A 27,677-nucleotide genomic window follows, 5' to 3' on the forward strand; every position below is an offset into this window, starting at 1 on the left:
CAACAATGTACCTCGGTGACTGCCAATCACCCCCCCCCCCCCCCCCGGACACTTCTCCCACAGGAAAAACACTATGTCTGTATATATGTTAATGTAAATATTTATTCAAATCATATGCTATGTCGCTCTTCCAGGAAGATGCTAAATGCATTTCGTTGTCTCTGTACTGTACACTGACAATGACAATTAAAGTTGAATCTGAATCTGAATTATCTGTCCATTTCCCTCCACTGATGCTGCCTGACCCACAGACATTTTACTTCGGAGTCACGTGAGTGACTACGTGAAGAAGGCCCATTCAGCCGCACGTGCGTCATTACGTCAGACGCATTGGTGCAGGCAGCCGCTTGGGGAGCTGGGCTCCTCCAACGCGGTAAGTTTTAAACACAAGGTAAGCTTGTTTCTTACCTGTTTTATTCCCTGCAGGAACCTCTTGTTCCAGAGGTTTTCTGTTGGTGGATTCGAAAGGCCCGACGAGGGAACCAGCTATGGGCTGTGGGGAAACCCCGGTTCTTACCGCCAAGCGCGGATAGCTGGAGAAATGTTGGGTTTCACGAAGTGGGTCGCTGACGGGTGGTCAGTGGCTTCTTGGCGCTGCGGGTGCCAGCAGGGTTACCCTCCGATAGGCACAGAGACGCTGGGGTCCCCAGGGAAGGGACCTCCAGTAGGCCGGGTGCGAGAGGGCATTTTCCCTCTGATATAATTATTTATTCTGGGACTGCCAGTAGAACAGGAGTCGAGAGGGGGTTCTCCTCCGACTATGAATATTTATGCTGGGGTTTCCCGTGGAGTGCATGACATTTCAACCTACTTCACAATGAATGAGTTAACAAGAGGTAAGATTTACAATTGGTTGGGCAACACACAAATAACTGAGACATTGTCATCTACTCAGAGGCATTTTAACTAGGTAACTGGACAATACTAGTATTCCAAGAAGGTTGGAATTTGGCCAGAAGAGTGTTGAGCCAGGTCCAGTATTTTTAGCCAGGTTGCCTTCGAGACAGGCTCGGAGATATGGGGAATTGTCTTTCGAGGCAAGGTCAGAATTATGGCAAGAGTTGTCTTGGGACATGTGAGAATCATCAGAACCGGGCCAGAGTTATGATCAGGGCAGATGTGGCCTGTTCATTAAGAAAGAAGGGTGATCAAACTGATTTCCTAGGGGGTTTTCCATGTACAATGATCATCAGAGATGTTTGAAGGCATTGTTATGATGAGGCAAGTTAAGCAGTATGATAACAATAAATCATTCAAAGGACTACTCAGAGTTCAAAAACAATTGTGATATATTGTCTGGATTATATTTTGATGCTGTATTTGACTAAAATCCACTCAGTTTCAAGCTAATTGAGGAATTGGTTTCTCCTATCCAGTAAATTAGGTTGTTATCAAATGGATAGTTGCCATGTGACTCCACCCTGGGCAATAGATTGGAATCAATAGAAACCTGGAACAGCCTTGTAGTTATAAAGGAGTTCCTATTCATTAGACTAACTGACAATGTAATAGATGTGATGCAGCTGTGCATTTGGGAGAACTGACAGCATGCTTAATGACAAACAATAAGGGTCATGAAGATCATTGATAATACAAATTGCTATTGCCAGCTAAAGTTAAGAAAGCCACTATGATGGACAAACAGTATTCAGCATTGCTCCAGTAGTTGATCAATAAATATGTAATTATATTGCAAAAAATATGCTATGTCTTAAGGTGGGAACATGCAAATGTCATCTCTAATTGAGGTGCAGGAGATTTGCAATGAGTTTAACTCTTCAGTATTGGTATCAACTATCTATAGACCCTAAGTGCATTATAGGTTAAAGAGTGATTGAGTGAATATGCATAAGGGCATGCTCAACTTCATGTTGATACGCTAAAATGTGGCATATGATAAGCACGAGGGTGCAATCAGGCAAAAGATCCTGTAAAAGGTACATAATCTAATTTGCCACTGGAGTATCATTAAGTACAGATCAATGACAACACAGAATGGGTGTTGGACCACGCAGTATTTATGAAATTCTGATTTAATGCAACCCCGAATATAGATATATTGTTTTCATGCTAGTTAAAGGTTGCAAAATGTGCTGCATAACAGTGGCGAAAGATACATTCTCGCTGCAAGCATGAGGAATGGTCTTTTATGTCTTCCTCAAAATTTGCTTTATGAGTCGGGTCTTGGAATAGAGTCATCAAGAGTCGCTTTAGGTTCCAGCTGTGGAATTGGCCTATGCAGTTTGATTCCCGATTTGTCGGGAATACAATACAATACAAATTTATTGTCATTTGAGCCCCAGTGAGACTCAAACGAAATTTTGTTTCCACAGCCATACAAACAAAGACAATGTCCTACAGACATACACACAATTAAATTCACACAAACATCCATCACAGTGAACCCAGTGTGATGGAAGGCAAAGTCTTTTCTCTCCCCTGCTCTCCATGTTTCTCCCGATGTCCAATCCCCAGGCGGGTGATGATAAGTCCCACAGCCATTTTAGGCCGCGCGGGGCGATTTACGGCCCCGCTCCCGGTCTGAAAGTACAAGGTTGCAACCCCCACGGGCATTGGTGAGTCCCACGGCCATGAAGCCGCGACGGGCGATGTACGGTCCCGGTCCGGGTTGTTCCAACCCCGCGATACGGGCTGGAGAAGTCGCGTTGTGGGAGCTCCGGGAAGCGGTCTCTCCCCCCGGACCCACGAGCTCCCGATGTCCCAGTTCACCGGACCTGCGGCTGCGTTGCTGGAGCCTCCGAGCCCCAGGAGTAATAATAATGCAACATTATATGGTTATTTAAAAGTAATTTGCTGGTCCAGCCTGCGGCTTGAAAGATCAGCCGTTGCATGATAAAATCAATATATGTTCTACAGATTCTCAATAGACTGCTTACGGCTTGGGTTTGTCATGCCTATTTTTGTATGTATTCACAGTGCTGGAATGGTACCAAAAAGCAGTATTTTGCTGCTTCAGGAGATGGGAAGCGTTTGTTTAATGCTCATGTTAGATTTTAAAATGGTACAGATTCTGAGTTATTGCAGTTCATTTAAATGGTCTTTGACAATATTGAATTATAGGATCATTAACTGTGCCAAGGGGCTTTCCATCAGACTAACTGCAGCTAACGAGGTCTAAGTTGTTGGGTTCACCTCGGATATCAAGTTAGTAAAGGATATCTGTTACACAGGTTTCCCAGGACAAGTACAATGCAGTATGGGAGATTGACATTGTGTAACACTATTTGAACCAGGGGGTTCCAGCTACATTCTTAACTTTGATCGGACCTCATTAGGTAGTTATCCTCCTGACGCTGGTTAGCGCAACAGATCACTCGCTACATTATTGTGGCAGGAGAGGATGATTACATCTGCAAATATATGCATAGTATTTTATGCTATAATTAATTTAAGCAGTGCAGTAGGGGTGTCGGGTCTTAAAATAACTCAAGACATACCCAGGGATTTCTCGTTATGTGGGGACACACATATACAAAAATATGTCAAGGTCACCAAGAGCCTTTGAGACTCTGAGCTAACTATGATTGTTAATTATAAAAGACATTATAAGAACCTATCTGCTCAGATCTTGTCCGGTGTTAAAACGGAGTTGAGGTATGCTGGAGTAGATACTGATCTGGATCTTGTTCCATCAGGGCTGCTATAACAGCAGCAGCAAGGGTTAATTACGTTCCGCTGGACCACATCATAACGGCTGTAATGTGGTCAAATGAACAATATTTCAAACATGTTATAATAACCCGTTGCCAGACCAGAGGTATTCTCAACTTATTTTATGTTCTGTTATAGGTTCCATCCGGATGAGAGATGTGACTATTGTTATTGGTTATTTAACAGCATCAGCATGTTTAAATCTATGTCATGACTGTATGCATTATGAATGTTTTCCCTCATTTTGTCAATGAGGCAGTTGAGGTGTAGACTTGTTTTCTCATGGCATGAAATCACAGAGCTTTGAAATCTTCATGTAGTCACTCACGTGACTCCGAAGTAAAATAGTAAGATTAAACGAGAACTTACCAGTTTGAAGTTTGATCTTTATTTTATGAGGAGTTACGATGAGGGAATACGTGCCCTCCGCTCCCAGCCCTCGTTAAGTTCATCTGGTAGTTCTAGTCTTCTTTCATCTTACTATCATACTTCAGTCACTGTTATTATTATCTGTGATTTCACACCGCTGCTTTGAAGATTGACGCACGTGCGGCTGAACGGGCCTTCTTCACGTATTCCCTCATCGTAACTCCTCATAAAATAAAGATCAAACTTCAAACTGGTAAGTTCTCGTTTAATCTTACTATTCTCCAGCAGTTTGTTCTTTTGCTCTAAAATGTATAAACTAGTTTGGAAAAGCAAACTTTCAGTAATGCTCACCACCTCTTATGATCTCAGTACCTATTACATTTGTAGATTTAAGTTTATATTTGTCCAGCCACAATAGGCCATACCAGTTGGTTTTATTTAAATAAAAGCAGCAGCTGCACCTTACCATTTCATTGCAATAGTGACTTTGTCACTTTTGTGAACTCAAACTGCTCGACACCATAGAGATTATCTAATCAAGTACAGGCTGCCTCCAGGTTACAAATGCCCAATGTATGGACATCGGAGCCAGTCCTAAAATATTATATTTACCAGTCCGAGGTTCATTCATGTGTTTGCTGTTACAAATGTCTGCTTCTCTCTCCCTCTCTAGTTTTAGCAATTGTTCTTTCTTATCAGCCTGTTGTGTTTTTCACACCATTCAGTACAATACAGTGGAAGTATGGCTACCATATCACCAGATTTTTGTGTATTTTCTGCCTTACAATTAAAAATATATATTTATCGACATCTGTAAAAACAGAACCCATTCGTTACCTGGAAGAGGACTGCACAGGTGACTCGTTACGGCTGTTCAGGTAACAGAAATATGGCCTTACACAATTCACAAAATCAGTTTAGTTCACATTGTTGTCACGTGTGCAGAGGTACAGTGAAAAGTTTTTGTTGCATGCTAAAGCAGTCAGCAGAAAGACCATACAAGATTACAATCGAGCCATTCAATAGACAATAGACAATAGGTGCAGGAGTAGGCCATTCAGCCCTTCGAGCCAGCACTGCCATTCAATGTGATCATGGCTGATCATCCCTAATCAGTACCCCTTCTCCCCATATCCCCTGACTCCTCTATCTTTAAGAACCCTATCTAGTTCTCTCTTGAAAGTATCCAGAGAACCAGCCTCCACCGCCTCTGAGCCAGAGCATTCCACAGACTCACAACTCGCCGTGTGAAAAAGTGGTTCCTCATCTCCGTTCTAATTGGCTTACCCCTTATTCTTAAAATGTGGCCCATGGTTCTGGACTCCCCCAACATCACAGTGAACAGATACATAAGGGAATAATGTTTAGTTCAAGATAAAGATAGTAAAGTTCCATCAAAGATAGTCCAAGGGTCACCAAGGAGGTAGATAGTAGTTCCGAACTGTTCTCTCATTGTGGTGGGATCACTACCAAGAAGTTTGAGATATGGAATACAATTTGCTCTTGGAATTTATGTGGAATTGTTGATACATGCACAAATGATGCTGATATGCATTGCAGGAAAATCACAATACAGACAGTTTCCTCAAATTGCACCCAACACTATAGCATAGGGGTCACCGATAATGAGTCCACACGTGTAGTTGCCTATACTCAAGTAATGTCCAGGTAATTGCCCTTTTAGGAAGCTTGAACATAAAAATGACAGATGCTCTGACTCTGAGGTTTGTTCCTAAATGTGGTCCTGTAGTTGTACCCACGGGCTCAGGGACATGAGAAATGTGCTATTAAAAACAGGTTCCAATGCAGCCAGAACAAGAGGCTTAAATAGAAGAGATTGCTCAACTCAGCACAGGATTCAATTTCTAAGGTGTCTGGAAACCACAAATTATGATTTTAACATCACCTTCTGAAGAAAGGTTTTGACCCGAAACATCACCCATTATTTCTCTCCTGCTGAGTTACTCCAGCATTTTGTGTCTATCTTTGGTTTAAACCAGCATCTGTAGTTCCTTCCTACACATTTTAACACCACCGTTGCTTTATTTCCTGGTATTTCCGAGCTTACCTTTTAATGAAGGCCACTCATTAAACATCACACACAAAGTAATTCAAGTGCTTTTTTACCTGCCTCAGTGGTCGGCACATTACATTGGCAAGTTCTAAATCCTTCACTGCATTTCCTCCTCTTTTACCATTGAACTCTACTTTTTTGCTAATCTGTCTTTTATTTTCCTTATGAATGGGAGATGGTGGGTCAGGGTAGGAAGGGATTAACAACTACCAGCTCCTTCTGGGTGGGCAAGCGTATGATTCATCTCCACACGTTGATAGTTCCATCACCTACATGTTTTCTTTCTACTCATTTTCCTTCACACATACCCTCACTTCAGTCACTGCTTCACTCAATAAAATCACAATGCTAAATAAACACCCTCACATTTTGCACGTAATCTCATTGTAAATATTAGGATCAGAAATAGGCTGCTCAGCCCCTCAAACCTGCTTCATAATTTTAATATACGTTCACAGCTGATTCAATGGTAACCTGAATCTTTATCCTCCACAATAAACTTTCACCCGTTTCCTCACCAAGCATCGATCGTTGCCTCTTCAGACTTTTTACTGAGGAGTAGATCATGGAAGTGAAGAAATTGAGGCATAGGAGTTGTGATGTCTTAGGTTATTTCCAATTTATCAAAGGGGAGGGATTGGAATGAGCTGCCAGAGGAAGCGAGATAAGCAGATATAACTTCAACTTTTAAAAGACATTTGGACTGATCTAGGGATGGAAAAGGTTTAGAGGGCTGTGGGTCAAATGCATGCAAATGGGACTAGCCCAGTCGCTAACTTGGTCGGCATGCATAAGGTGGACCAAATAGCCTGTTTCTGTGCTGTACAGCTTGATGCTTCTATGACTTTGACATTAGACAATAGACAATAGGTTCAGGAGGAGGCCATTCGGCCCTTCGAGCCAGCACCGCCATTCACTGTGATCATGGCTGATCATCCACATTCAGTGCCCCGTTCCTGCTTTTTCCTCACCATATCCCCCGACTCCGCTATCTTTAAGAGCTCTGTCTAACTCTCTCTTGAAAGCATCCAGAGAATTGGCCTCCACTGCCTTCTGAGGCAGAGAATTCCACAGATTCACACCTCTCTGGGTAAAGACGTTTTTCCTTACCTCCATTCTAAATGGCCTACTTAATCTTAATTTTTTCCTTTTTGCCACCAGGTTCACATTTATCCTCTTAACTCATCTGTGGACCAACATCTGGTTGGAACCAGCTCAACACATGGACGACTCACTCCAACAATCGGGGCAACATGTTTCTTACGAGTGGAGCGACCCTTATGAAAGCCTACCAGGCAGAAGACACATGCAGCTGTGGAGCAGTACAGACAATGTCCCACCTACTGGAGTGTGACGACACCCCCCAGTGCAGCCCCCAGGACCTGGCTGAACCGACCCGACCAGCTGTGACCTGCGCCAGATACTGGCAGAACGACATCTGAGATTGCAACGGACTTGAAGAAGAAGACTGCATCTGCCATGCATCGGCCTACTCTGTCCAAGTCACCCTGCATTCTCATAGCATCCTCCTCACAGTTCACATTGCCACCCAAATTAGTGTAATCTGCAAATTTGCTGATGTTACTTTGAATCCCTTCATCTAAATCATTGATGTATATTGTAAATAGCTGCGATCCCAGCACCGAGCCTTGCGGTACCCCACTCGTCACTGCCTGCCATTCTGAAAGGGACCTGTTAATCCCTACTCTTTGTTTCCAACAAAATGTCTGCCAACCAATTTTCTATCCATGTCAGTAACCTACCCCTCATACCATGTGCTCTAATTTTGCCCACTAATCTCCTATGTGGGACCTTATCAAATGTTTTCTGAAACTCCAGTTACACTACATCCACTAGCTCTCCCTTGTCCATTTTCCTAGTTACATTCTCAAAAAAATTCAAATTAGTCAAGAATGATTTCCCCTTTGTAAATCAATAGACAATAGACGCCGCAGTAGGCCATTTGGCCCTTCAAGCCATTCAATGCGATCATGGCTGATCATCCCCAATCAGTACCCCGTTCCTGCCTTCTCCCCATATCCCCTGACTTCGCTATCTTTAAGAGCCCTACCTAGCTCTCTCTTGAAAGCATCCAGAGAACCTGCCTCCACCGCCCTCTGAGGCAGAGAATTCCACAGACTCACCACTCTCTGTGAGAAAAAGTGTTTCCTCGTCTCCGTTCTAAATGGCTTACTCCTTATTCTTAAACTGTGGCTCCTGGTTCTGGACTCCCCCAACATCGGGAACATGTTTCCTGCCTCTAGCTTGTCCAAACCCTTAACAATCTTAATTGTTTCAATGAGATCTCCTCTCATCCTTCTAAACTCCAGAGTGTACAAGCCCAGCTGCTCCTTTCTCTCAGCATATGACAGTCCCACCATCCCAGGCATTAACCTTGTAAACCTACGCTGCACTCCCTCAATAGCAAGAATGTCCTTCTTCAAATTAGGGGACCAAAACTGCACACAATACTCCAGGTGTAGTCTCACTAGGATCTCTTTGCTCCTATATTCGATTCCTCTTGTTATAAAGGCCAACATGCCATTCGCTTTCTTCACTGCCTGCTGTACCTGCATGCTTACTTTCATAGACTGATGTACAAGGACCCCCAGATCCCGTTGTACTTCCCCTTTTCCCAACTTGACGCCATTTGGATAGTAATCTGCCTTCCTGTTTTTGCTACCAAAGTGGATAACCTCACATTTATCCACCATAAACTTCATCTGCCATGCATCTGCCCACTCCCCCAACCTACCCAAATCACCCTGCATTCTCATAGCATCCTCCTCACAGTTCCCACTGCCACACAGCTTTGTGTCATCTGCAAATTTGCTAATGTTACTTTGGATCCCTTCATCCAAATCATTGATGTATAATCACTTCATCCAAATCATTGATGTATATCAATGCTGACTCGGACCGATCCTGTTACTGCTTTTCCAAATGTGCTGCTATTTCATCTTTTATAATTGACTCCAGCATCTTCTCCACCACCGATATCAGGCTAACTGGTCTATAATTCCCTGTTTTCTCTCTCACACCTTTCTTAAAACATGGGATAACATTAGCTACCCTCCAATCCACAGGAACTGATCCTGAATCTATAGAACATTGGAAAATGATCACCAATGCGTCCATGATTTCTAGAGCCACTTCCTTAAGTACCCTGGGATGCAGACCATCAGGCCCTGGGGATTTATCAGCCTTCAGTCCCATCAGTCTACCCAACACCATTTCCTGCCTAATGTGAATTTCCTTCAGTTCCTCCGTCACCCTGGATCCTCTGGCCACTAGTACATCAGGAAGATTGTTTGTGTCTTCCTTAGTGAAGACGGATCCAAAGTACCTGTTTAATTCGTCTGCCATTTCCTTGTTCCCCATAATAAATTCACCTGTTTCAGTTTTCAAGTATCCAACTTTGGTCTTAACTAATTTTTTTCCCCTCTTCACATACCTAAAGAAGCTTTTACTATCATCCTCTATATTCTTGGCTAGCTTACCTTCGTACCTCATCTTTTCTCCCCGTATTGTCTTTTTAGTTATCTTCTGTTGCTCTTTAAAAGTTTCCCAATCCTCTGGCTTCCTGCTCATCTTTGCTGTGTTATACTTCTTCTCGTTTATTTTTATACTGTCCTTGATTCCTTTGTCAGCCACGGTCGCCCCTTACTCCTCTTGGAATCTTTCTTCCTCTTTGGAATGAACTGATCCTGCACCTTCTGTATTATTCCCAGAAATACCTGCCATTGTTGTTCCACTGTCATCCATGCTAGGGTATCTTTCCAGTCAACTTTGGCCAGCTCCTCCATCATGGCTCCATCATCCCCTTTGGTTCGACTGTAATACTGACACTTCCAATTTTCCCTTCTCTCTCAAATTGTAGATTAAATGCTGTGTTGATGCTACTGTCATGTGAGGAATCCAAAGATTCATAAACCTCAGAAAATATTTCACCTTCTTTGTCTCAAATGGGTAACTCCTTCATTGTGAAATGGCCCATTTTCTCTGTCTTCTGAGCCACAGCACTCAGCTAACCCTTAACATTATTCATTCATAAAAGATAGGAGGCAAGACCCATCCCCCACCACCTCAATTAGTTATTTTCCTCAGCCCTTTTGCAACTTTTCTTTCGCTCCAAAAGGCTTTATTTGTTTTAAAACTTCAACTTTCCCTCTTTTCCATCTCCCTCTCCTGTCCCCACACCGTGATTCACAAGGAGATCCTCTGTTTCACAGGTGAAAGATGGTGCTTTACTAATTGCCCAAAGCAGCACTGTAGTAATTAGGAACCCTCAACATTGAACAGGTGTTCTCAGAGCTTGAAGTAGCACTGCCAGGTCTCTCACCCCTCCCCCACACCCGTGGGATCCTGTGCTCGCCCGAGTCCACAACTCCTCTATTTCCCGAGGCCTACACAACACAAATCCACAGGCTAGTTTAGGTGTGTCATTTGCACATTGTCAATGTTCCCCTCTCTATCATTCACCTATAAATAAACCTTCATTTACATTTTTTAAATACAATTCTACCACTTAAGATTTGCAAATTATGTCACTAACTTTTATTCAAATAATTTTGAAAATAAGCAAAATCCATGATATGAAGGAGAGATATTACTCAGTATACATTGTCTATACTCCTGTGGTGTTGCTGCAAACAAGATTTATATAGTACCTGTACCTCAATGTACTTGTCCAAATGACAATAAACCTCATGATAGACAAATTCTGAGCCATTCAGCTACACACCAGGATGGGCTGAACAGCTTAAATTATGCTCAGAATATCACATCTCAAGCCAATGGTAGTCTTTTTGGAGAGACTGGGTCCCTCGAGTTTAAAATAGTAATGAAAACCTTAAATGGCTCTAAAAAAAGTTTAATAGGCAAATTAAATTGTATAATTATAAAATGCCTACTCATTTATTTCATTAAGAGCTTAAGTGATCCTGTTAATAAGAATATATTGGTCTGTAAATTTACAATGGAATAACAGCTATGGCATTTTTTTAATAAGTACTTATAAGTACTTATCACTGCACACCACCAAGAGCAGCAACAAGTGCAAATGCCTTAAATGCATGTTTCTCTTCATGTGTGGGGAGAAGAGAGGATGGTCAGAAAGGAGAGGAAAGGAAAAGAAAGGGGAGGAATAGGCAGAGAGGGGCTTGAATGAATTGGAAAGAATGGGCTACACATTTGGATATTTTTTCTTTCTGCAACAAGGGAATTGACACTCCATCAGGATCCAATTGCATCTCCAAGCTGGTAACGCGAGTTTTTTTCCCCATGTGGGTCCTTACGAGAATAGATTTTTGTCTCTTGTTTCTTATGGATTTGAGTGAGTTATTTGAGGGAAATGTCAGCCTAGTTGGGATGAATATAAGGAAAAGTATGGGTTTCTGTCCAATAGTTGGAGTCTAGTCTAGTTATAAGAAATCGAGCAGGACACTGAGTCTGTCCCACCATTCATTACAATCACACATGACAGTACTCAGAAAGACCACTTTCCTGCCCAGTCCCTACATTTTAAATTCTACTACAGCCTTGTATACTCACCAACTGACCATCCACACCCACACTGGGTTGCAAATTCCCAAGTGTTATAACTCGCAGCATAAGCCATGTAGCTGCAGCTGTGTAGTTACACTGGTCCCATGCAACTTCTCGTGTTCTTGGACCTAATTGGCATGACCCATCTCAGTTTCTCCTCTGGCAGAAGCTGGTTTATTTAGGAATTTGGGAAGGAGGCAAGGGCTACATTGGAAATGATGGACATAAAGTGCTGGAGTAACTCAGCAGGACAGGCAGCATCTCTGGATAGAGGAATGGGTGATGTTTCAGGTCAAGACCCTTCTTCAGCCTCAGGGGAGAGGGAGGTTGATGGGCTTTTCTTTCCTGGTGGAGCAAAATGGTCACTTGTTCAGAGAGTTGTTGAGGAGTGGCAACGTTTGCTCAAAGTTATGGTGATGGGGAGCACATGAGCAGCTAATGACCAAACATGAATAGGTGTTTGAAAAGTGAGGGGGGTGATGACGAATCAAAGATTAGAATGGTAAAGAAGGTTTCTGTTCATCAGTCAAGATATTGAGTATAAAAATGGGATGCTATGTTATTGTTGTGCAAGACATTGGTGAGGCCACATTTGGAGCATTGTGTTCAGTTGTAGTCACCCTGCTGACGGGAACATGTCACTCAGCTGTAAAGAGTGCAGAGAAGATTTAGGAGGATGTTACCAGGACTCGAGGGCCTGAGCTCAAGGAAAAAGCTGGGAAGGCTAGAATATTATTCCTTAGAGCACAGATGGCTGAGTGGTGATTTATTATTGATATATAAAATCAGTGGGGGAATATCTCGGGTGAATGCACACAATGTTTTTTAACCCAGGTTAACAAATAACATTTTACGCCAGGCCAAAAACCTGGGATGTAAGGAGGTTGTAAGGAAATTTGAGGGGGAATTTCACAACTTATTGCTTTGGCATCTGAACATGTTGCCATCAATGGTGAAATGATTAAATTCAGGGATGATGCAACAATTGGAAGGGTGTGTTCTGTTAGATTAGTATAGGAGCCATGAAAATTGTGGAGATAACCAGAAATTTGAGGGCTGAAATGAAAGGGGGCAACATTCAACAGCAGTATATAGAAATTAGGTGCTTTCGGCCATTCGAGCCTGCACCGCCATTCATCTCATGATCCAACTGTTGCCACAAGGGCCACATCTAACTCCCTCTTAAATGGTGAAGATTCACCACTCTCTGTGTGAAACAAGTTCTCCTCAGGGGATTCCCCCTTATCCTTAAAGGACCCCTTGTCCTGGAACAACATCGGGAACAATCTTCCTGCATCTAGCCTGTCCAACCCCTTAAGAATTTTGTAAGTTTCTATAAGATCCCCTCTCAATCTCCTAAATTCTAGAGAGTATAGGAGCATAAGACAGTCCTGACATCCCAATCAGTTGGTGAACCTTCTCTGCATCCCTCTAGCAATAATGTCCTTCCTGAAAGAAAAACAAAAGGTGACCAAGGACAAACTGAGAATTTATACTCAAATCCTTTTGCTATGAAACATACCATTCGCTTTCTTTACTGCCAGTTTTTACCCCACTGCTATAAAAGCACTAAATGTAGCCGCCAAGGAACGCAGGGGCGATACAGACTAAGGGACTGTGGTACACTGTGAAATTGACAGAAGGATGGAGGGTCGCTTTGTTCGTGATATTTAGTTGTTTAAACCTTGTATAGTTAGCTTTTAGAAATTTTGAGGGCTGACAGAAGTAGTTACAATAACAATAAAGAAACCTATTCGCTGCCCTGCATTACGAGACTGGTGTACCATGCTGCACCGCGCCATTCAATATTTAGATCATGGTTTTGCCACCAAAATGGATAACACATTTATCCAATACTGCAGCCAAACATACTCCCGCTACCAAGTGCAGTCTCCTAGCATCTCCACAGCTAACCTGCCCCCAGCTTAGTGTCATCTGCAAACTTGGAGATATTGCCTTCAATTCCCTCATCCAGATCATTAATATATATTGTAAATAGCTGGGGTCCCAGCACTGAGCCTTGCGGTACCCCACTAGTCACTGCCTGCCATTGTGAAAAGGACCCGTTTACTCCTACTCTTTGCTTCCTGTTTGCCAGCCAGTTCTCTATCCACATCAATACTGAGCCCCCAATGCCGTGTGCTTTAAGATGGTATATGGGCATGGGCAGCAGAGTTTTAAATAATCTTACATTTAGATATGGTTGAAGCCACTCACAAATGTGTTGGAATGTCTAACAAAGGGTAACAAAGCACCGATAAGATTTCAACACCAGATGAGTTGAAGCAGGGATGGAGCCTAGCAACATGTGGGGGGCAAAAATAGACTGTCTTAGTGAGCGAAGAATTGTGCCTGAAAATGTTTTAAGATGGTTGTCAAGGGAAACAATGGTGCCAAGAAATTGAGTAGCACAATATAACGAAGTAGGTAATAAAAATCAAGGACTTGCAGAATATATAGCAAAGTCCTCGACTTTCATCACAGGTTGATCATGCATTTGAGTGCCATCTTTAGTCACCTGTGAGTGACCAGTAAGGATAGCAGTCTTCCTAGCATCCATGCAACTTTAATCCTCGGTGATTGAGCCTCAGACCCACAGCAAGAACCAGATGATGTGGGACACCACCTGAACCACAGCCCACATTCCCAACTTCAAATGTACACAAACAGCTACTGCCGTGAACCCACCCTCCCCCAAGCTTGCCAATCACTGCCCAACTCCTCCCAATGAGCTTGCACTGTGCATCCTGAATTCTGGCCCAAATAAATTTGCATTCCCCTACATTTTCATCTAATTTCTCTCAATGTTATTAATATTTTTAAAAAATTGATTTACAGATGGCAAATTGCGATGGCTTCCCTTATGAATAGCTGTAAGACATAATCATTCTGTAATAGCGACCATCTCTTATAAAAGCAATTGACAGGTTAACTGAAAGGACTTGTGCACGATTCCAGTGGAAATTCACAACTTGGGAATAAAAGCAAGTCAGGTCCAGCAGATCTTTCACAATCACAGTCCACAATGGGAGGCTATCTGGGGATTCGGAAATTCCCATCTCAGTCTTAATTAGAGTCCATGGCTGTTGTTACCAGATATTGGTCTTACTGATGACAAAGGCCTCAACATTGAGGAATTTTAAAAGCATTTAATTCTAATAAGACTGATTGCCTTAAAACCACCATCCATCACTCCACTGCAGGGAATTAGTATGTTCCTTTTGTACCCTTTAATCTTCAGCCCAAGGCATTAGTCTGTCAGAATAGCAGGGTGTCGTTGCAAATTCACCACCTCAGCAGAACTAGCTCTTTAGATGTGCCTTTACAGCCACACAATTGTGCCTATTACATAAAAATGTTCATCATTAGAATTTTATAGAGGATCACTAGCTAACTTAATAGGCAACGGCGGTGCTATCTTTGCACACTTCAACTTAATTCCATTCAGAAAGAGGCCCCGTAGCAGAAGTGTCCACGTGGCGGGGCTGGAAACTGGAAGTATCCTGCGCTAATTCTGCTACCACCATCATCTATTAAACAAGTGATGGCCCCCACTGATTGTCACCGGAAGCTTGCGTCATTTTCAGCACGCACAATGACAGCAATGTTAACATTTGAAACATGGAAGATGGATACAAAAGAAGAAGACAGAAAGATCCACTGAATCTTTCCGAAACAGTACCATGCTTAAGCAATTCTTTTGATTGCTTTTTTTGGGATATCGCTGGCAAAGCCATTGTTTATCGCCCATCTCTAATTGCCCAGGAGAAGGAGCAGCGAGCAAGTGTTTCAAATCACTGCAATTCTTTTGGTGAAGGGCCCCAACTGTGTTGTGGGCTGTGGTTTGGTTCCAGGATTTTAACTTAGCAATGATAAAGTACTGACAGTAAATTTCCAAGTCATGAGGGGTGGGTAATTTGGTGGGAATGCTGTAAGAAATCATATGCGATAGACACAAAATGCTGGAGCAACTCAGCAGCATCTCTGGAGAGAAGGAATCCAGAAATGCTGCTTGTTGGGGTTACTCCAGCATTTTGCGTCTTTTGCTGTAAACCAGCATCTGCAGTTCCTTCCTACACCAGACATCACATGCGCCTGCCACCCTTGTCCTTTTTGATAGTAGAAATTGAGAGTAGTACAAGGTCGCTATTACAGAATGATTATTTCTTACAGCTATTCATAAGGGAAGCTATCGCAAGTTAGGAAGTGTTCACAAAGTAGTCTATTGTGCATAGTACGTACCACAATCATGGTCACTGAGAGTGTACGAAATGAATGTTTAGTTTATCGAATAGAGTGCCCATCAAATGTCTTGCTTTGTCGCATAGTGTTGAACTTCCCGAGAGTTGTTGGAGCAGCACTCCGTTACTCTCCTATTTTGCCTGTAGATGATGGCAAGCCTTTGGGGCAATGGGAGTTAAGTTATTTCCTGCAGGGTATCTTGCTTTTGGTCTTCCCTTGCAGTCATAATATTTGTGTATAGCTCGGGTTGATTTTCTGATCGATGGTTGTTGGCGACTGGCAATAACTAGCACTCCTGTGGAGCAACTGTTACAGGCCAATTATTATCACGTGCTTTAATGCCGTTTGGGTCCTGCTAGAAGTGAGAGTTTTGATTGGAACTGAACATAATGCAATCAGCAGCAAATGGTCCACTTCTGACTTTATGCTGAAAGGAAAGTTATTGAAGATGCGTCTGAAGATGGTTGGGTCTTGGACTCTGACCTGAGGAGCTCCTGAACCGATGGCCTCATATGATGGTCTCCAACAATCACAAATATCCTCCTTTATATGACTACAAAAAGCAGAGTACTTTCCTCTCGAGATACACTGGGTTCAGTTTTACTATGGGTCCATGATACCACACCCAGTCAAATGATGCTTATTTGTCAAGGACAGTCACTTTCACCTCACTTGCAATTCAGCTGCAGATTCAGAGAAGAATGATTGGATCGCAATCAATTGGATTATATGGGTGATGTTTCAGGTCAAAACCCTTCTTCAGGTTTGAAGAAGGGTCACAAACTCTCCAACACTCTGTCTGTTCCTTCCTTCTTTGTTTTTTCAATAGTATGTGTTAAATATATGTTTATTGTGTTCTTTAGCTTGTTTTGGGAGGGGGGTGGGGGGGTTGGGAGAAGCAATTTATTTCTGTATCGTATCTCCGTTCGCACTACAGCCTAACATCGAGGAGCTGGCGGCTTTTAGAAACATAGAAATTAGGTGCAGGAGTAGGCCATTCGGCCCTTCGAGCCTGCACCGCCATTCAATATGATCATGGCTGATCATCCAACTCAGTATCCCATACCTGCCTTCTCTCCATACCCCCTGATCCCCTTAGCCACAAGGGCCACATCTAACTCCCTCTTAAATATAGCCAATGAACTGGCCTCAACTACCCTCTGTGGCAGAGAGTTCCAGAGATTCACCACTCTCTGTGTGAAAAAAGTTCTTCTCATCTCGGTTTTTAAAGGATTTCCCCCTTATCCTTAAGCTGTGACCCCTTGTCCTGGACTTCCCCAACATCGGGAACAATCTTCCTGCATCTAGCCTGTCCAACCCCTTAAGAATTTTGTAAGTTTCTATAAGATCCCCTCTCAATCTCCTAAATTCTAGAGAGTATAAACCAAGTCTATCCAGTCTTTCTTCATAAGACAGTCCTGACATCCCAGGAATCAGTCTGGTGAACCGTCTCTGCACTCCCTCTATGGCAATAATGTCCTTCCTCAGATTTGGAGTCCAAAACTGTACGCAATACTCCAGGTGTGGTCTCACCAAGACCCTGTACAACTGCAGTAGAACCTCCCTGCTCCTATACTCAAATCCTTTTGCAATGAAAGCTAACATACCATTCGCTTTCTTTACTGCCTGCTGCTCCTGCATGCCTACCTTCAATGACTGGTGTACCATGACACCCAGGTCTCGCTGCATCTCCCCCTTTCCCAATCGGCCACCATTTAGATAATAGTCTGCTTTTCCCTTTTTTGCCACCAAAATGGATAACCTCACATTTATCCACATTATACTGCATCTGCCAAACATTTGCCCACTCACCCAGCCTATCCAAGTCACCTTGCAGTCTCCTAGCATCCTCCTCACAGCTAACACTGCCCCCCAGCTTTTTGTCATCTGCAAACTTGGACATATTGCCTTCAATTCCTTCCTCCAGATCATTAACACATATTTTAAATAGCTGGGGTCCCAGCACTAGTACCCCACTAGTCACTGCCTGCCATTGTGAAAAGGACCCGTTTACTCCTACTCTTTGCTTCCTGTTTGCCAGCCAGTTCTCTATCCACATCAATACTGAACCCCCAATGCCTTGTGCTTTAAGTTTGTATACTAATCTCTTATGTGGGACCTTGTCGAAAGCCTTCTGGAAGTTCAGATACACCACATCCACTGGTTCTCCCCTATCCACGCTACTAGTTACATCCTCGAAAAATTCTATAAGATTCGTCAGACATGATTTACCTTTCGTAAATCCATGCTGACTTTGTCCAATGATTTCACCACTTTCCAAATGTGCTGCTATCCCATCTTTAATAACTGACTCTAGCAGTTTCCCCACTACCGATGTTAGACTAACTGGTCTGTAATTCCCCATTTTCTCTCTCCCTCCCTTCTTAAAAAGTGGGGTTACGTTTGCTACCTGCCAATCTTCAGGAACTACTCCAGAATCTAAAGAGTTTTGAAAGATTATTACTAATGCATCCACTATTTCTGGAGCTACTTCCTTAAGTACTCTGGGATGCAGCCTATCTGGCCCTGGGGATTTATCGGCCTTTAATCCATACAATTTACCCAACACCACTTCCCGGCTAACCCGGATTTCACTCAATTCCTCCAACTCCTTTGACCCGCCATCCCCTGCTATTTCCGGCAAATTATTTATGTCTTCCTTAGTGAAGACGGAACCAAAATAGTTATTTAATTGGTCCGCCATATCCTTGTTCCCCATGATCAACTCACCTGTTTCTGACTGCAAGGGACCTACATTTGTTTTAACTAATCTCTTTTCTTTTCACATATCTATAAAAACTTTTGCAGTCAGTTTTTATGTTCCCTGCCAGTTTTCTTTCATAATCTATTTTCCCTTTCCTAATTAAGCCCTTTGTCCTCCTCTGCTGGTCTTTGAATTTCTCCCAGTCCTCCGGTATGCTGCTTTTTCTGGCTAATTTGTACGCATCATCCTTCGCTTTGATACTATCCCTGATTTCCCTTGTTATCCATGGATGTACTACCTTCCCTGATTTATTCTTTTGCCAAACTGGTATGAACAATTTTTGTAGTTCATCCATGCAGCCTTTAAATGTCTTCCATTGCATATCCACCGTCAACCCTTTTAGAATTAATTGCCAGTCAATCTTGGCCAATTCACGTCTCATACCCTCAAAGTTACCTTTCTTTAAGTTCAGAACCATTGTTTCTGAATTAACAATGTCACTCTCCATCCTAATGAAGAACTCAACCATATTATGGTCACTCTTGCCCAAGGGGGCACGTACAACAAGATTGCTAACTAACCCTTCCTCACTACTCAATACCCAGTCTACAATAGCCTGCTCTCTCGTTGGTTCCTCTACATGTTGGTTTAGAAAACTATCCCGCATACATTCCAAGACATCCTCTTCCTCAGCACCCCTGCCAATTTGATTCACCCAATCTATATGTAGATTGAAGTCACCCATTATAACTGTTTTGCCTTTGTCGCACGCATTTCTAATTTCCTGTTTGATACCATCTCCAACTTCACTACTACTGTTAGGTGGCCTGTACAAAACACCCACCAGCGTTTTCTGCCCTTAGTGTTTCGCAGCTCTACCCATACCGATTCCACATCCTCCAAACTAATGTCCTTCCTTTCCATTGCATTAATCCCCTCTCTAATCAGTAACGCTACCCCACCTCCTTTTCTTTTCTGTCTATCCCTCCTGAATATTGAATATCCCTGGATGTTCAGCTCCCAGCCTTGGTCACCCTGGAGCCATGTCTCCGTGATCCCAACTATATCATAGTCATTAATAGCTATCTGCACATTCAACTCATCCACCTTATTACGAATGCTCCTTGTATTTAGACACAAAGCCTTCAGGCTTGTTTTTACAACACTCTTACCCCTTATACAATTATGTTGAAAAGTGGCCCTTAGAGATCGACTTCGGGAGCTCCAGCATGCGGACTTACCATCGCAGAGCTTGCGATCCCTTTGCCAGGGATCGATCTCGGAGCTCCAACCACGGGAGCTTGCAGTCCCTGGTTAGAGACTGACTTTGGGAGCTTTAAGCCGCAGGCGCTTCGACCACCCCAACGCGAGGGGCTTTGACCTCCGACTGCGGGGGCTTCGATCGCCCCGACAGATGGTTCGACTAACCCGACCACGGGAGAATAAAGAGGAAAAAGATTGGGCTTTATTGCCTTCCATCACAGTGAGGAATGTGAGGAATCCTCTGTGGTGGATGTTCATGTCAACTTTTATGTAGTTGCGTGCCTTGTTGCTTTTTTTTAGTATGGCTGTGCATATTCGCATATTACTGTACCTTAATTGGTACACGTGACAATGAAAGACCTTTGAAACCTTTCAGCTGAAACGTCGCCCATTCCTTCGATCCTGAAATGCTGCCTGTCCCACGGAGTTACTCCAACGTTTTGTGTTTATCTTCGGTGTAAACCAGCATCTGCAGTTCCTTCCTACACAACTGGATTATATTTCTCTTGTTCTTTTTTTCTTTCTAATTTTACATCTAGATCCATGTTTATTCATATACTTAAAATCCAGCAATACTACTACTAATGGAACTATACTATTAATGTACAATGCTACATACTTTGGAGCATTCATATTATAAATGGAGTGATGCTGAATCAAAGTAGAGCAATGCTGGCAGAAGGGGAAACTCCCACGCAGCTTTGAAGTCAATTTGAGCATAAGTAAACACTTTATCTTAATGTAGCTTCAAAGCTAAACCCTCATTACATCCATGCTAATCCATGATATCCCTATTTCTATTTTTGGAGACTGCAGTGTTCATGCAACTAGTGTCTGGAATCCCAATAATGCTGGCCAGAACACAAGAATCCCAATAATGCTGGCCAGTAATGGGGGGAGGGGGGCTTTCTGGAGCACTAGCATTGTGTTGTAGGCCGAAGGGGCTGGTTTCTAGTGGGCTAGTATGGACATTGTGGGCCGAATGGATTCTTGGGCTGGCAGCTCAGTCACTGAGAACACACACACACGCACGCACGCAGTAAACTTTCTTGAATACTCACACGGCTAAGCCTCTCCATTTTCCACTAAGCGGAAGTCACGAAATGAGCGGGACTTTTGAACCAAACACAGTCGGACCTAATAAAGCATATATTCCTTCCAAACACGGTCGGAACTAATTAAGCATTGCAGTTTCAAGCACAGGCAGGGCAGCAGGCCAAACAAACTCATGGCATCGTCATTAAGGTCGAACAAATAATTTATTGCAAGTACATTGCAGACTCACAGTTCAGTTGATTCACAGCTTAGAATAAGAGTCGTGGCCTCTCCCTCGCATCCTTGGAGAGTGACTGAGTCACGTCCAGGCATCCGGGGTTTTATAGTCCTGCCCCCCCCCCCATGGAAGGGGCATTACCTACATAGCGGTGATTGACAGGCGAGAGGATCTCAAGGTTTATTTATTTATTTTTTAAACACTCATAACTTTTTTATTTTTCATCGATGGAAAAAATCCTCGGGGCTCAGCGAAGAAGGAGTAAGATGGCCAAAAATCAGCGATATATGGTAGCGTCTTTTCTAAAATCAATATACAGCGCAGACAGGAAGTGGTCAAGATGACACTTTTAATTATATAGATATTGGTCTGCTGTTTAGCACCCATCAATTCCATAAGGTTTTATGTTCCAAAATATACTTCATTCATAAAATGTTCTAATATAGGGCACTCACAGCACAAAGCATATGATGTAAATCTTGCAAGCAAATGGAATGGTATTAGCATGTCAAATTTTTCCTCACAAACATTCCAAGAATCATAATTCCAAAGGACTTTTTTTGTTGACCTGGTTCCAGGTGCTCAGTGTAATAGGAGGAGGATCCTCTACTGCGGCCTTTCCCTACATTGCCACTCGGCCTCAGTGTATTGTCCTATACAATGGAATGAGCCAGTCTCCAATATTCAGTTGTAGATAAGTCTTTGCACTGAAAAAACAGCAAGAGGGTCGTAGCTGGGAACTGAATATTCAGGGTTATACGTCCTATCGGAAAAACAGAAAGGTGGGCAGAGGGGTGGGGTAAGCCCTGTTGGGATTGAAATTCAGTCCTTAGCGAGGGGGGCATAGGATTAGAAGATGTATTGTAGAGTCATTGTGGATAGAGTTGAGAAATTATAAGGGTAAAAAGACTCTAATGGGAGTTATTTACAGGCCCCCAAACCGTAGCCAGGATATAGGGTACTAGTTACATCAGGAGATAAAATTTGCATGTATATAAGGCAATCCTATAGTGGTCATGGGAGAATCAGGTGGGTACTGGACCCCAAGAAAGGGAATTTGTAGAGTGCCTCAGAGTTGGATAATGGGGAATAAAGAAATGACAGAGGAGTTGAGGGAGGGGGGAGGGGGGAGGGGGGGGGGGGGAGGAGGGGGTGCCGGCGAGCGAGCAGGCTGCGGGGTTTTCTAGGAGATGCGAAACACACAAGTAAATACGGACAACATAAACATCGAAGATTGGAGTTTTATAATAAAATAGATTTTAGGTCTTTGTTTTACACTAGACTAAGTGGGACCCAATGGGTCCCTGTCACATGGGAGGTCTGGTCCCCAATGCAACCCGTTCCCCATCGCAATATTCCACCCCCCCGTCCCCGTCACCTTCTCCCTCTCCCCCCCCCCCCCCGCTATGCCACCTTGCCCATCACCCTGGACCCCTTCTTCCACCCTCCCTACCGTCCTGCACTCCACCACCCCTCTACCCACCTCTTTCCCCCTTCCTTCCCCTGTCTCCCCCCCTTCCCCCCTCCCCCCCCTCCCTCATTCCTCTCCTCTCCCTCGTCTCCACCCCCCCCCCCCCCCCACCGTGGGCAGGGCTGCGGTGCTCCGTCACTCCATGTAATGCTGCCCCTCCCGGTGTCCGCGCCCCCTGGGCAGGAGCCACTCCCCCCGGTGTCCTTCACCAGTGGGTAGACAGCGGCGCTGGGCATTGCTGCCCCCCCCCCCCCCCTCTCCCTCCTCCCCCCGTTTCCCCCTCCTCCGCCCCTCCTCCCATCCCTGCCCTGCCCCAGTACCTATCCAGGTCATAGAGCAGCACCAGGGCCTGGAACTTGGCCTGGTTTTCGTACTCGGCCCATCCCTGGCTGTAGGCAGCCAAAGTACTCGCGGACATGGGCCTCGACCGAGCCGGGCTCGCTGTGACGGGGGCAGGGTGAGGGTGGTGTGCAGCTGAGCCAGAGCTGCCTGCAGAGCAGGAGGCTGTACTGCAGAATGGCGCAGCCAGGTGGCTCCCGACGTGCTGGTACACCTTGACCCCAGCCCGGGCCTTGGGCCCGACTCCAGCCCTCACACAGGCGCTGCCTGGGCTCCAGTCCAGGTACCGACTTCATCTCGGGGCTCGTCCCTGACCCCGGACCCAGGCTCGTCCTTGGTTCTAGCCCAGGCCCAGTCCCCAGGCCCGGCCCATGGCACCACCCTCCCCACCAGGTACAGAGTGACCGCACAGATAAGGTAGATTAGATTCATGTAAGGTAGTGAATAGCATTAATAGGCAACCTGTTAAATATACTTGTAATTACTGTCTGTCTCTAAAGGTCTCGTGTTTGTGCCCACGATGTGTCTCTGTGTCATCCGGTTAATTCCCATCTTCTTCCAAATGTTAGGCCACAGCCTTCCCATTTTCACACATCCTACACATTTTTCCCGTTGGGGCGATAAACATCTTCCCGTCACATTTCCACCTATATTTCCGAAGTTATTTGCGATTAAAGCTTTAAAAATGCCAACTTTAACTAGATTTTAACTGTTAAAATCCTTCCTCCCAGCTTCCAACACACAATGATACAAAGTTTCAAGACAGGAACACTCACCTCAATGGGATATTTTGGAGCAGGAGAGCCAATTGATATTGCAATTGGAGCTGCTGCAGCAGGCACGGGAGGTGCAATTGGATTTTTTTAAGTCCACTGCTGCGAGAGGCAGGAATGCTGGAATCTTACATTCGGGAGTGGCTTCAGTTGTGTTGGGGGAATGGGTGAATGATTGAATATTGCGTTTGGGGACCCAATGGGTCTGCACTTGGTCTAGTTATATATTATTGGTTAAACAGCATGGATAAACAACTGACCCCCCTCCCCTCCCCCCCCCTTCGATCTGTACTCAATGAAGTTTATCAGAAGGTATTCAAGGTTTCAAGGTCAGTTTATTGTCACATGTACCAATTAAGGAACAGTGACATTTGAATTTGAATGGGTTACACACCACAACCCAGCTGAGGTCCACAGCCCCAGGACACAATCCACAATTTGTCTAAAAGTCTCTCCAAACAAATAATTCAGCATGAAAATGTTATACCTCAGGGATAGAATAGTAGAGGTTTCTAATGCTTTACTGTGGGGCACCAGTTTTTACACTGGGGCCCACCCTACCTTGGTAATTGAGGAATCACAGCTCTATTTAAAATAAATCTGTGGTTACTATGTATTTATGAGGCACTTTTCATACTCTCATAGACAATAGACGCAGGAGTAGGCCATTCAGCCCTTCAAGCCCACACCGCTATTCACTGTGATCATGGCTGATCATCCACAATCTGTACCCCGTTCCTGCCTTCTCCCCGCATCCCTCGATTTCACTATCTTTAAGAGCTCTATCTAACTTTCTCTTGAAAGCATCCATAGAACTAGCCTCCACTGCCTTCTGAGGCAGAAAATTCCAGATTCACAACTCTCTGGGTGAAAACGTTTTTTCTCATCTCCATTCTAAATGACCTACCGCTTATTCTTAAACCTGTTCATAATCAATTGAGTAATTTTTGGGAGGATAAATACTAGCCAGGAAAACAGAGATAACTTTTCGTTAAAGGAATGTTATGGGATCTATAGTACTTGAGTATTTTATTTATTCTCGACCAAGCAACGAATATTGTCATTGAGATTACCTCCGTGTTGTGATTTGCCTCCATCGTCTCATCTAAACTTAATATACTTCCAACATCCCACTTACTTTCTTGCATTTTATTGGTTGCGACCCCTCCCCCTATCTTCCCCCCTCAATCTGAAGATGAGTCTCGACCCGAAACCTCACCTATCCATGTCCTCTAGTGATGCTGCCTGGCCCGTTGAGTTACTCCAGCACTTTGTGTCTTCCTTTATTGATTGATGCCTCTGTGGTTTAAAACAACTTCCTTCCACCCGCCCTCTACTGAAATAGATTGTACACACAGGCACATAAACGCATTATTTTACAAAATGAATAGATTTCCCCCCTTCAGCGGGAAGTAGGAAAATCGTGCCGCCCCTCCCGGCAATAAAAGACTCATTAGCCGTCTCAATGGACCCCCGTGGTTCCGAAACGTGAGATTCTGAGAATGTGGTTTCCTCAATTGACCTCTGATTCATGAAGGGGGAAAAAAACTTTTTCCCGGGTCTTGTTCAAATCGGAATCGTGGCCTCGGTGAGGCTGATTTTCGTCAGTGTAGTGTTCCTGTCTGCCAAGTACCTCTCTCCATGTGTCCCATTCTGCAGGGGAACTGCACGGATTCGAGTCCTCCTGCGGCTGGTTTCCATTTAACCCCCACCACGTAACACTCATTTCATCCCGCTGAGGAATGGCATTTAATTTGTCCCTAGTGCCTACATTCTGAGTCCCTGTACTTTCACAGTCCGACATGAGTCGCGCTATTGCCCCTGTGTAGCCGAGCGTGTTTCAGACAGCTCGCCGTTATCCCCATAGAGATATTCTCAAAGCAACAAGCGTTCGATCGGGAAGATTGATCTCTGATGGGCAGGAGGAGGGGAGGGGACGGGAGTTCTTATTAACGAGGATTTTGCTAAGTAAATGACAGATGTTTTGAAACATGGAGAGAACCGCTCTCCATTCGGCCAAGAGCGAGAACAGCTGAAGATACAATGAAAGTGAACAGACGGTATGGATGTGTTTTAAACCAGGGCTGTGTGAAGAACCGGAACAAAGTGCCCAAACTTGCTCCACAATGCCGGGCTTACCTGGGTCGTGAAAGGGCACAAGGGCAAAGTTGTATAGGGGCTTCTTGGGTCGACTGAGGGACGTTTCCAAAATCTTGGAAGCTCCTTCGATGACTTGGACCAAGTCATCGTACATGGAGCCGGTGACATCAAACACGAAGGCGAGGGTGGAGGCTCCCTCCGGGACGTCCGGCGCCTTCTCCTCGCCTCCAGGAACATCTAGGGCGGCCGGACGCGAAAGCACGACAAGGCACGCTGTGAAGGTTTGAACCAACCACTTCATGTTCGTTGGCACGGTCGGTTCAAACAAGGGCAGAATACCTTCCACCAAAAGTCAAACGACGCGTAAATCTTGGCGATGCATTTAGAAAAAAACAAACAAACGTTTGATCTGTAACAATAAAGGTTTCTCTCCTCTGGTTTGGCGATCTCCAAAGGTTGTTCAAAGCTACAGGTCCTCTGCCTGGTCGCGCCGTCCCTCTCTCTTGTACAGTTAGAGCGGTTGAAGTGGCCAGATGTAGCGAGCAGCCTGGCTGTGGGAGGATTTGGTTCAGACTGGAGCTCGACTGTTCGGCTCAGCCCCTTCCCTCTCCTCAACGAGGCAAGATGATACCCCTGGTGAGCGCTGTGTGCCGATTGGAGCACATTGCATTGGAGTCACTGGGATTTTAGGGGCCCGCTTTGGGGCGAGTGCTTAGTTTAAAGGTCAGCTCTTTCAGTACTGTGTGTTGACTCCAGGGATCAATGCAAAAGGCATCGAGCGCTCAGCACTTTTTTTTACAAAAGTTTATTTTTTTTTCAGAAGCGAGCTCGGTAATTACAAGTATGTTTGTGATTAAAATTGATGGAGTTGTGCTGGGAGCCGACATTTCATTACATCACTAGTTGCAGAACAAGAGTTAATTACAAGAAAACAGATTAGCTCTTGGTAAGTGATGAAGGCACGGACGCGGGGCTATAACACTTAGCAGAAATGCCGGAGAAACTAGAAGAGACAGGGATCACTGAAATAGAATAGAAGAGATCACTGAACACAAGCTCAACTCTGAAACTACCTGGTTCCTGGACCCAGCCAGCGAATTGCGCGCTGGTAGCCTTGTGTTACTCGATGCACACTGGTGCTTTTAACACAGAGTTAATAGCGATACCATTTTCAGATGAACGGCGCTTTTCCAGAAACTGAAACGAGAAGGCATTTATCAGTGGGATTGTTACTAAATATACAGATCTCTAAAAGAGACAGACGGAAACATTAAATTCCGGATCTGAGTTGCAATGTGACGCTCTTTGTCTTCTGAACACTGCTTATATGTTAAGTGGAGCACTTCGTGCTAGCAGTAATTTATCTGCTGAGTAGCCATTAGTAATATTAATAATATACTATATAACATCTTACTGCATCAATAATTATATATAAACTATTTAAGGTATAGGGTTATTAAAATATTCCCTATTAACTTGCCCATTGCAGAAAACCTTTGAAGGCAGTAGCTTCTACAATGAGGCTCACACTTCAAAGGTATTCAGATCAAGCCAAGAGAGTGTGTTTTCATGTGTCCCAGATAGGACAATGAAATTATTGCTTGCTGCAGCACAACAGAATATTGTAGGCATAAATGCTGATCAGATCAGTGTGACCATGTATCATAGAATATATATACACACATAAATAAACAGATAAATTGCAATAGGCTGTTATAGTTTTGAGTTTGTTTGAAGTTGTGTTTAATAGTCTGATGGCTGTGGGGAAGTAGCTGTTCCTGAACCTGGATGTTGCAGTCTTCAGGCTCCTGTACCTTCTATCTGATGGCAACGGGAGATGAATGTGTGGC

General features: G+C 44.1%; 1 protein-coding gene across 1 annotated transcript in view; it reads right to left on the minus strand.

The window, feature by feature from the left end:
* Nucleotides 1-26,839, minus strand: part of hmcn1 (hemicentin 1) — a 376,776-nt gene extending 349,937 nt beyond the window's left edge. The window contains 1 exon segment of the mRNA XM_055642165.1: nt 25,867-26,839. Coding sequence (XP_055498140.1) covers nt 25,867-26,128 — 262 coding nt within the window. The 5' untranslated portion in view covers nt 26,129-26,839.
* Between the last annotated feature and the right edge of the window lie 838 nt (nt 26,840-27,677).

The sequence above is a fragment of the Leucoraja erinacea genome, chromosome 10 (genome assembly GCF_028641065.1).
Source record: "Leucoraja erinacea ecotype New England chromosome 10, Leri_hhj_1, whole genome shotgun sequence".
Classification (NCBI taxonomy): Eukaryota; Metazoa; Chordata; class Chondrichthyes; order Rajiformes; family Rajidae; genus Leucoraja; species Leucoraja erinaceus.